At 35.4% G+C, this 12,220-nt stretch overlaps 1 protein-coding gene across 1 annotated transcript; it reads right to left on the bottom strand.

Moving 5' to 3' along the window:
- Nucleotides 1–10,524: 10,524 nt before the first annotated feature.
- LOC130821508 (uncharacterized) lies at nucleotides 10,525–11,671 on the bottom strand. Its single transcript, XM_057687299.1, has 2 exons — nucleotides 11,379–11,671; nucleotides 10,525–10,837 (listed from the first exon to the last, which is right to left on the bottom strand). The coding sequence occupies exons 1-2, from the start codon at nucleotides 11,669–11,671 to the stop codon at nucleotides 10,525–10,527; spliced, it is 606 nt and encodes a 201-aa protein (XP_057543282.1).
- Between the last annotated feature and the right edge of the window lie 549 nt (nucleotides 11,672–12,220).

Here is a 12,220-nt window from a genome sequence, read left to right as displayed (position 1 = left end):
AATAGTTTATGCTAGCGAGAAGTGTGCCTAAGTTAAGTTACCTCAAGGGTATTACGGACTATGATCAAACTTACCTTAAGATAGACAAGCTCTATAAGGTCATGCGTTAGGTATTCTGTTAATGCCTTTGTCGAGTTGATACTATACGTGTTTTGCAGGAGTTATGTTTAAAAAGAGGAGCGTGAAGACCTGCATTCTACCCAAGAACACATGGTTCGGGTTAGAAAGCACGTAGTGAAATTAAGAAGTATAAGTGGCCGATAAACGGTTACTACATGTGCTGGTGTCTTATGAAATCGTCTTATGTTGTTTTATAACATAACATTATCTAGTAGTTGGCCTTATTATATTTGATGCTAGTTACTGACGTGTACGTGTTTTTGTTTATATTTGTTTGTTGATGACTTTCTATGATTGTCCTGCTATGACACATTGGCCGTTGGTTTAATGTCGAGCAGCAGGGGATCATAGACAAGCATAGCACGTACTGGAGCTTCTTTTGCATTGCATTGCATTTGGGGAGAGTGAGGAGGGCGAAGCATACCCTGTGTCATACCGCTATCTTTCAATTTTGTAGTTCTTGTTATCTTTTGTAAACTTTGGTTGTATATGTTTTGTTACGAGGCCTTGTTTCCTCCCTCGTATATTTGTATTTTCGTTGCGTAGTTTATAATTCTGTATGGTTTTAAGGAGTTAAGTTTTTTTTTTAAAACGCAAACGTCGACAATGGAACCACGATCCATGCTTGGCATGTTGATTTGAGAAGCCGGCGACGAATTATTCCGCCGTGACATAGCTTTGATAGGCCGTTGGTGCATTTACTTTATTAGTTTCTGAATTAACTTTTGTTTTTCTACAAAGACGCACAGTTTGAAGGCAGATATTGTCCAAATTTCCACTCACATTTCTTTAAAGTTAATAATTAAAGTTTATCTAAATTCTTTTTCCTTTTCTTTTATGTAACACCTGAATTTCCTCCCGTCCTTTATGGTTTTGGTTTCGTTAAGGGGTCGGAAATTCTGGGGTGTTACAGGTGGTTACTAGAGCCAGTGGTTCCTATTTTCGACGCTTTGTGTCCTCAAAATCGTTTAGAAATTGCCTGAAGTTAGAAGTCATTCGTGAGAGTTTGGGTAGATATGGGATAGGTGCATACATTATATATTCATGCATAATGATTACCATTGCACGTCCATAGATCAATATATAGTTTGTTTAGCTTGTTTTGAGACTCATTCTCATGTGTGTTGTTATTATAAATAATAATTATTATGGTGGTTTGAATGATGACATGATTTAACAAATCAGTAGAATTGAATTATGCATTATCAAGAAATAATGAAATTTTTGGAGTATTTGGTTCAACTCTAGTTGTATTATAAGCAGTCATTATGGAGATATGAAGTATGAATGATCAAATTCTAGAGAAGTTGGTTGTATTGGGAACTTTCTCTTGCTTGTGATGATTATATGAAATTTAGTCTTATGTGTCTGAATATTTGTTCATGTTAATTGTTTTCATAAAACATACGAGTTTTGATATTAATCCTATACATGAACCCACTGTTTATTTTTCTGCTTGAGCATTCCTTTTGTCAAGTGCATTCGTTCATCATAACGTAGAAGGTGGTGATCATAACTCTCTTGAATATGTTTAATGACTGCGCAAGCATGATCGTAAGTAGTTTGAACTAAAATAAGGATAAGAGCTAAAGTGTAATAAGAATTCGATATATTGTAAATGAAAGAAAGGGGTCTTTTATGCAATATCTTGTAAATAAAGTTTTAATCACCAGTTGATGATAATAATGCGGTCATAGTTAAAGTATAAATGTGTTAAAAACCTAAATATTAAGGAGAAGTTCGAGAGCACGTTGAGAGTTTATAGTTTGAGAATTCAACTCCCAATTTCGAACCATGATCTATAAGAGTATTATTGATATATTCTTTATATAGTGCTGAGTTGAAGTTAAGTGATTGTTTTTTTTAACATCTCTAAGTGTTTAAAGATAATGCTATATTAGTTGAACCAAATTATCACATTAGTATTGTTGTTCAAACTAGAATTGCCTTAATATTTTCATTTGAAGTTATAATTCTTATTAGGTTGAGGCTCTTGGCCCGTGTAATTAGCCATAGTAACATTGATGTTGAGTTTTAGTGTGGCATAATCGTGTCTACTAATAAACATTTTCACTCTCATATGGTGATTGATACTGATGCTTTAAATTGGTTAATGTAATATATTTGTTAGCTCTAAACCTAACATCTTATGCTTGTAGTGAGACCTTGAGAATCAATTGAGAGTGGAAACGATAGTCAACATATTAACCTTAGTAATCACTTTATATATACTTTCATGAATTATATACTATAAGGGTCCCTTGTTATTGATTTTGATTTTTGTAAGCATCCAACTCTCATCATAATGAATATAGTATTTAATGTTTGACGAGTGATAATGACCTTTCAATCACTATTCGCTTTAAAAAAAAAATTAAAAAAAAAAAACTAGTTGAAGTGGCTTTTTGGATAAAATATGGGTGATTTTGAGTTTGAGTATCAGAGGAGAAAATTTTCATTCGCAAGTCCTTTGAGTTTTGTATTTCGTTGAGACATGGTATATCATTCATACATAAGTCGACAACTTTATATTAAAGTGGATAGTTAAAGAATAATCGTCATCAACCAATTTGTGTGTTAAGGGCCTAAGAATCGATTCGAGGGAACACTATTGAGTTAAGACATTTTGTCTCATAAAATGCTTATATAGAGTGATGAATGTTTTAATCGGATGATAATGTAAAGAAGAATCGTGATGGTTTTTAAAGCGTTAGCTGGATAAAATGATATTTGAAATTAAAAAGGAATCAACGATATTATAATTTGTTTTTCCTTACGGCCTTCTGGGCAGTTATAAAACATAAGGATAAAATAACCTGATGATGAGGTGGATTAAGCGTCTTTGTGTACGTAAAATACATTTAAATGTTTTAAGTATTTTAGAGTATCCCATTGATTACAAATTTAATAGTGCTGCTAGCGTATTGAAATGAAAGACTTAGATGAGATTCTAAATGAAGCTGACTTTACGCAAGTTATTGTTTTAATAAGGATTGATGTAATACGTGGTAAATTAATTTGGAGAGTTATGGTATTTTAAACCTAAACAGTGAAGAAATGAGAATGAGTATGCGAATAATCATAATTTGAGAAATGAATCGAGATAATGGATTATGTCTTAAACGATTATTATACACAATCATTATTATGCGATAAGGAGTGTTAAATAATATTCGCACTTGTGTTAAGAAGAGTTTTAATTTGATGTTACTAAATCATTGAATCGTAATAAGCATTTGATGAAGAGTTTTGAAATTTGGACGTGTTTTAATACAAACGATTATGTTATAGTTGTTAGTTTTAAGTTTCGCATCTTAGGTCGAAGGGCGATCGAATTCCTCTTGTTTGCGAACGAATAATTGTAATGCATAATTTCAAGTGTTGCGTTATTTTGTTGGCTTGTGTCATTGTACTTTAGTATAGTGTTAGGATTATTAATGTAGCAGTCATATGGTTGCGATAACGGTCTTATAGTTGGAGGTAGTATTGCGATGGAAATGTTATGATGTAGATTGGATATTATGAAATTAGTGTTGATATCACGACCTTATCAAATTGTATGATACATGACTGCTTTGCTATTGATATTGGAAATTGCGGTGATGTAGGTGTGTTCATCAGTTATTTTTCACCTTGCATTTTTTTTGTATGTATACGTAAAATGTCATCTTTGTTGATCATCACTATTATTATTACCCTATTAGTACCATTAGTATGGTCGTTATATATGAACATGATGCATTACTTTAACCATATATTAGCTCGTGATCTTAATTGATATAAATTATATACTTTCAACATATCTAGTCATAGGGTAAATGAATAGCTGAAAAGTGTTGGTGACCTTTGACATTGCCCTTCATGATTCTAAATCATCCTCATATTGACGTAATTAAAAATTTGATATTATGATGGATAAAGGATGTTATTATTGAATAATTACGATATGTGTATTAGTATCATGACTGTGAACGTATAATTATTAACTATAGTAACTTGCTAAAATGTGTTATATATAATTTGACTATATACTTGAAGCATGTATTATGTTTTGAGTTATTAATTTGAGTTGTTAATCTATTAATCAAGTCATGATGTATGATTTAAAATGTTATAAAATGATTTGATCATATATGATTAATAAAAAGAGCATTTCATGTTGAGTAAAAGGTTAAGATTATGTTATGATAAGTAAAGTTAGCGGTGAATCGATTTGGGAGTTGATAACCAACCAGTCTAGTAAGATTCTAGTATCCTCAGGTCTAGGGTGTCTAATTATAATACGAGTTAAGTGTTGAGCAACTTCGTGCACTTTACTTTTACAACTTTGTTGTTTTGATATTTTACCCCCATTCATGGTTCAAATTATAATAGTTAAACCTTCTGTACATTACAAGATTATCACAAAGTCAACCTTAGGTGGTCACGAAGAATTGAAAAAGTCGTTTGAAGAATTACATTAGATAACAGGACGTTTCGTGTTGTTACGAACTCAAGTGATGCATTTTTTTTTAAAAGCCACATCTGCTAGATCTGTTATTTTTGTAAACATTGAGAAGAGTTGTCTTACTAAGAGAACATATTGAGACCTAGATACTAGGGTATGTAGTACTGAGATCGAAGAGATGAAATAATTAGAGTTCCATGGTCTAACCACACTATCCTTGCATATGTTTCGAGGTTAGTGAGTTACGGGGTCGTAACTAAGTTTTAAGGGGGATAGAATGCGGTAAAATTTTGCGCATTTACATGCATTTTCTCTTGCGTTTTCACGCATTTTTGTCTCTATGATAACAACCTATTACAAACTTACATGCTTTCGATTCATTGTTTGAACCTATCTGTGTGATATCTACATGCTTTGATTGATTGTGTGAATCAATTGGTGTGATATTTGCATGCTTTTGATTGACCGTGTTGAGTCAACTGTATGACTTTTACATGCTTTTGATTGATTGTGTTAAGTCAATTGTGTGACATTTACATGTTTTGATTGGATGTTGAGGTAATTTAAATGATTATGAATGCTCGAAATGAAATATGTATGAATATTTGAATAGAGTGAGTATAATAGTGTCAATAAGCTCACGATCTTTGAGCTAATTCCTTGGGCGTAAAATCGTTAAGACAACTCCTTGAGTTATTAGAAATATAAATTTTCACAATTAGTACCTTGGTCGCGATAGTTTCGGGGACGAAACTCCTTTTAAGGGGGGTAGTCTGTAACACCCCGAGATTTTAATAATGAAATTATTTAATATTCTAATAACTTTTAAAGATTTTACAATTATATTAAATTATTTCTAAATTAGTTTAATAAATTTCTTGCATACATGAATGTAAATATTAACTTATATATATATATTAAAAATATAGTTACGATATCTTAAATAAAGAGGTTCGAATCAAAATGATTATTTATTAAAATTTGTGAGCCCACGAAGGTGAGTTTCTTAGTTGGTCTCGCAAAAAAATAAATCAAAATAATAATAATAACAATAATAATAATGAGTATAAATACCGTGAAACCCTAATGCTCATGGGAGAGCCGTCACTCCCTCCCCCTTCTCCTCCTTCTTTCTCTTCTTCTTCCTTCCTCCCTCACTCCCGCACCCTTTCCCTTTCCCACACCAGCAGTGGCGGCACACCACCACCAGCCACATTTCCTTTGCCGTAGCTGCCAGCAGCCGCCAATAGGTGGCGTTTGCCTCCTCACAGAAGTAGCCATGGCTGCGTTCTTCCCCACCAACAGTAGCTGAGCTGCACAAACTATCGTGTAGCTTTTTTTTTCTTGTGCCGCCAGCAACTGGCTGCTGGGCAGCCGGTTTTGGCCCTGCGCCACCGCCTCCGCGACCTCCTCTCACTTCTTCATCCTCTTGCTAGTTTTATTTTTTGAGCCATCTCCTTACTCTTATTTGATTTCATCTTTGTTCCAATTAAAATTTATAAAGTTTATGAGGAAAGTATTGAAATTTGTATGATTGTTATTGAATCTTGTTATGAGTGAGAATTGGATTGATGATTTGAATGTACTTATGAATTGGGTTTTTGAAATGTGGATGAAAAGTGTTGAATTTTGTGTTATTTTTCATTGAATTCTTTTGTGGTTAAGAGTTTAATTGATGAATTGAACATATTCATGATTTAAGGTTTGAAGTGTGATTAGAAATTATGGGATTTGTGTTGATTGTATATTAGTTTGGTTTAATCCTATCATAGGTAATAGAAATAGTGTTATCTTTGGACATGAAATAATTAGAGTTGATTTAGAAATGAGATTTCTACTAGTGTGTATGGTGTATGCTACTTTGGTGGTGTGGTGATTAATCGAATAGCCTTATAAATTATTTTAAGACTTGGTTGATTATCGTTGTGGTAATTAGTAATGATTTTGATTATAGTTGACAATAAAAAATGGTTTTGGTTGTTAATTGAGAGTAGTAGTTGATAATTGTTAGTGACTTAATTGTTAGAATTACTAATACCCCATTGGGTTGTTATTGAAATCATAAACACATAATTGTAATGAGCCATGAACATAGCGTCAACTGTTAAGAATTATTGAAGTTACTTGTACGATGTCTTGATTTTAGCTCAACCTTGGAGAATATAATAAATGATATTGTTGTGCGATAACCTTAAGATTCGTTCTTGTCGTCATATTAGCACTACACTAACATTGTGAGACTTAAGTCTGAATCGTCGTTTTATTTCAAGATAATGTGAATCGTTATAACTCAAAGTTAGCTGGTGTAATGAAACACTTGACATAATCCTTTTATTCTTTGTCGATGGAAAAACTTGTGTTATTGTCAAATTGACGATTATGCTTGGTGTTGAATGAGATGCGTACGTGTTAGAAGTAATTGAAATCTTGTCGTGAATGGATGATTGTGGTTACTTTGGCTTTTAGCTGGTATGACAAAGTAGTTAAGGGAACTTATTAGTTCTACTCATAACTTATATAGGTGCCCATTTCGTAAGAGGAAAGTAGAGCCTTAGTTAGCCGATTTTGTGACTTTTGATCGTGCAGTAACGCTTACAGGTACGTACACGTAGTAACGAACTCTTACATGCAATTCTTATTTAAGACATTATTGTTCATTGTAATATTATGCACTGCATCAAAACTGAGAAACTAGCGAGTACGCTTTATACGAAACGCCATCGACTATGCTATTCTTGCGCTTAGAATAGTTATAGAGAATGAAAGTGTTAGTAGGAGGCGGGGACCACCCCCTTATTTATTTAAGTATTAGATTATGCCTAATTGGAGTTAGAGTGACTCCTTTATAGGTGAATTTCATATTCTATTGAGTGGCTCAGTGGGTTTTGGCGCGCCGCTATCCCAGGGCGCTCATTAATAGTTAAGAGTGGAAGTTATTCCCATCTGATAAGGTACTATATTATGATTAGCTGGCGTGACTTAACTGGATTATGTCCGGTTGTTTTATTAGTCCCCTAGGTGAGGTTTGACGGGACCACTGTAAGGGGGGTATGAGCATGCTTGGGTCACTGGGCGCCGGATGGCCGATACCGCCCCTTGACCGAGGTGATACCATGCGGGCCTTGCAAACCCCAATATGGTGGCCTCTTCACTGGTTTAGTACCCCAGTGTGTTAGGTTTTTCCTGAAGGTAGGACCCGAGAGGGTCAGCTGGAGGGGACATGAGCTCATACTTTGCCAATGAGCGCCGGATGGCCGATAAGGCCCTTGGCCGTGTCACTATGCCAGGAAGTAGAGAAAAGATCCATTGATAGAAAACTATTCAGTGATAGAAAATTTATTCATTGATCGAGAGTTATTTATTGATAGTAGTTTCATTCTTTGGTAGAAAGCTTACGCGTTGATAAAACGTTTACTCTTTGATAGAATATTTACTCATTGATAGAACATCTACTTATTCATAGAATAGTTTATGCTAGCGAGGTGTGCCTAAGTTAAGTTACCTCAAGGGTATTACGGACTATGATCAAACTTACCTTAAGATAGACAAGCTCTATAAGGTCATGCGTTAAGTATTCTGTTAATGCCTTGTTTGAGTTGATACTATACGTGTTTTGCAGGAGTTATGTTTAAAAAGAGGAGCGTGAAGACCTGCATTCTACCAAAGAACACATGGTTCGGGATAGAAAGCACAAAGTGAAATTAAGAAGTATAAGTGGCCGATAAACGATTACTACATGTGCTGGTGTCTTATGAAATCGTCTTATGTTGTTTTATAACATAACATTATCTAGTAGTTGGCCTTATTATATTTGATGCTAGTTACTGACGTGTACGTGTTTTTGTTTATATTTGTTTGTTGATGACTTTCTATGATTGTCCTGATATGACACATTGGCCTTTGGTTTAATGTCGAGCAGCAGAGGGATCGTAGACAAGCGTAGCAGGTACTGGAGCTTCTTTTGCATTGCATTGCATTTGGGGAGAGTGAGGAGGGCGAAGCATACCCTGTGTCATACCGCTATCTTTCAATTTTGTAGCTCTTGTTATCTTTTGTAAACTTTGGTTGTATATGTTTTGTTACGAGGCCTTGTTTCCTCCCTCGTATATTTGTATTTACGTTGCGTAGTTTATAATTCTTTATGGTTTTAAGGAGTTAAGTTTTTTTTAAAACGCAAACGTCGACAATGGAACCACGATCCATGCTTGGCATGTTGATTTGAGAAGCCGACGACGAATTATTCCGTCGTGACATAGCTTTGATAGGCCGTTGGTGCATCTACTTTATGAGTTTCTGAATTAACTTTTGTTTTTCTACAAAAACGCACAGTTTTAAGGCAGATACTGTCCAAATTTCCACTCACCTTTTTTTAAAGTTAATAATTAAAGTTTATCTAAATTCTTTTTCCTTGTCTTTTATGTAACACCTGAATTTCCTCCCGTCCTTTACGGTTTTGGTTTCGTTAAGGGGTCGGAAATTCTGGGGTGTTACAGCATGATGCTAAAAAGAATGTGGCAAGGAAGCATGGGCAAGAAGAGTTTGAATAATATTATTAATGGATTTTATGTTGCGTTCAACTTTTCCATTTTGAGGAGAGGTATGAGGACACGAAAGACGATAGAGCATGCCTTGATTTTCGAAAAAATTTTTAAGAGTACCATTGACATACTCGGTTCCATTATCACATTGAAAGATCTTAATGTTACGTTCAAAATGAGTGTGGATTATCTTATGAAAAGATTGAAAAATATGTTTTACTTGAGATTTCTTTGCAATAGGATAAGTCCACAAAAATTTACTGTAGTCATCAAGAAACAATAGATAATAACCATGTCTAGAAGAACTAAGAATAGATGAAGTCCATAGATCACTATGAATAATATTAAAAGGAAAAACTGTATGCGACATGGAACCATAAAAAGGAAGTTTCATGTGTTTGCCTAAAGGGCATGAAGAACAAAAAGAATTACAAGCCTTATTATTACATTCAATAAATTTCTGATTTCTCAAAGATCTAAGAACAACATCACCGGGGTGTCCTAATCGATTATGCCATAGATCAGTAGAAAGAGCACTAAAATTTGAATGTGTGCCGGAAAGATTGGCTTGACTGGTTGGAAAGAGTGGATAAAGGTCACCGGAACTGTCACATCTCATTAGTTTGGCCCCCGTCTGTAAATCATTCACAGAAAATCTATACGGATCAAAGGAAATAGATACCATATTGTCCGTTGTGAATTTTTGGACGGATATCAAGTTCTTTATTAATTTGGGAGCATGCAAAACATGGTTAAGGGTAAAGGTAGGGTAAAATAGTACTACCATGACCTTGAACCGGAATTAAATCACCACTACCAACAACAATGTTATGATTTTTAATGCTCGAATTGACATAAGAAGAGAGAATACCTTGATCGGTCGTCATGTGGGATGTGGCGCCAGTGTCCATATAATAATTTATTATCCGGACGGTTGGGATTGGCAAGCATTTGTAAAGCAACTTCAATGTGAGTAGGAGTATGATTCGGACCCATTGCTTGAGTATTATATGCTTGAGGTGCTGAACCCAAAATTCCTGGCCCATTCGGCCTTGGCCCGGTAGAATAGGAAGCAGCCCGTGGAGCCCATGACTGGGCTGGGTACGGACATGGTGGACTGTGCCATTGACCCAGCCAAGGAGGCTATGAATAGGGGCCTTGTTGAAGCTGCTAGGGCTGCCCATTATATGGGCCTGATTGTTGTGGAGCTGAATTAGATGAGCGGCCCTTAGTGGAATTCTTGTTATTAGACTTCTTTTGCTTGCTGTGTTTTTTTTATGCCCGAGTTGAGTTTCCATGGAAGTCTAACTAATGTGGACTGCCGCTGGAGGAAACAAGGGCGGTCTGCTGGCGGTGGGTGGTGGCCCCCTCCTTGGCGAGGCGGTTCTTGATGGTGCGCTCGGCTAGCTTAAGACGGGATTAACAACTCTCAAAGGTAGGGAGAGGTTCTTGATTTTGAATGAAATCAACCGTTCCGGCATAGGCTTCGGGAAGGCCGGCTGTCATCTTTAGAAATAGACGAGTATTGGGAATCGGAGCATCAACATCCGCAAGATGATCGGCAAGTGATTTCATGTGATTGCAACAGTCGTCAATGGAGGTAAAATTCTCGAAATCAAGGTCAAGAAGTTCTTGTTCGAGATGAGAGGCTCGGGCTGCTTTGTTGTCTTGGAAAATTGATTCGAGACGAGCCCAGGCATCATGAGCGGTGTCATCCTTGAGAAGAATAGCCCTGGAATACACGGACACGCCACTAAACCTGCGTGTCGTGTGTCGAACACGGACACGCGACGGACACGTGAAAATTCGTGTCCGACACGCCAAATGAAGTGTCCAATATTTTAATATTTTTCCGGACACGCAGACACGACAAGGGACACGGCAAGGAGTCAAGGACACGTTTTCAGAAAAATAAATAAATATTATTTTTTATTTCTACATGGTGTTGCCCCACCTCCATTCCCATTTTTTTCTATATCCTCTTTGAATATTTGTTAATTGTTATTTGTTAATGTTAAATTGTTAATGTGTTATTTGTTAATCTTAAATTCTCAATCTTAGTGTTTGTAATTTGAATTTTGAAAAGTTGAAAAATTGTGAGTTTTATGTTTTTAAAGTGTTTATTTAAATATATCAAATGAAAGATTGTAAGATTATCTTTAATTTGATATATTTATAATATTACCATTTTCGTGTCCCCGTGTCCGCCATTTTTAAGTTGGCGTTTTCCCGTACCCGTGTCGTATCCATGTCCGTGTCCGTTTTAGTGCAACCTAGGAATAACCGTGAGAAGGTCGTGAAAAATGGAGCCATAAATCCAATTAAGGACCGCGGCATCAAGGTGTTTCCAGTAGGCCAAGTCGGACATCTTCAATTTCTCATACGCAGCGAGTTCTGTCGCCTCCGTAGGAGGAATGATGTGATTTGTAAGGTCGTGAACTCTACAAAGCACCTTGAAGAGTGCGGCTGAAGAATGATACATTCCAGCAGCCTCCAAGGTGATTGGAATAAGGGATTTCACATTGGTGATTGAAAAAGCAGGGTGGTATTTTGGAGTTTCTGCCATGGAATGTTGCAGCGGAAGAAAGAAAGATGTTGATGGAGAAGAAAGGGATGGGCCGTGAGATAGAGGGAAGAAGAAGGGCTAGGATTGAACCCTAAACTGATACCATGAAAGTAATATGATTGTTGCTTTCCATTGATTAACTTTGGGTATTATACCAATTACAAGAGATAATTATGCCTATTAATTAGCTACTAATTAGGTTATAAACAAGGCTAGGAAATATACACTTACCAAAATTAGTAATATACAAAGTCAATAACAGTATATATGGATATACACAATCAAAACAGAATATATATTCATATATTCTAACAATGACCATCAAGGTAGCCAAGATATTTTTCAACTAAAATCACACTAGTTTTTCATTTCCATTACCACCGTTTATTACTACCTACCAAATGCGCCATTAACGTTATTCATGAATAATCTTACTCTTCTTGTATCTTTGTGTCAAATATCCTTATTTCCATTTCCAAGATATTTTGCCATATTTTTTTAGTTTGTTTCTTTGCTACGACAAATTTTCTAAAGTTTCTATCACTTTTT

Source organism: Amaranthus tricolor, chromosome 8, assembly GCF_026212465.1.
Source record: "Amaranthus tricolor cultivar Red isolate AtriRed21 chromosome 8, ASM2621246v1, whole genome shotgun sequence".
In the NCBI taxonomy this organism is placed as follows: Eukaryota; Viridiplantae; Streptophyta; class Magnoliopsida; order Caryophyllales; family Amaranthaceae; genus Amaranthus; species Amaranthus tricolor.
The sequence above is the reverse complement of the archived record's forward strand: the minus strand, read 5'-3'. Positions and strand labels throughout refer to the sequence as shown.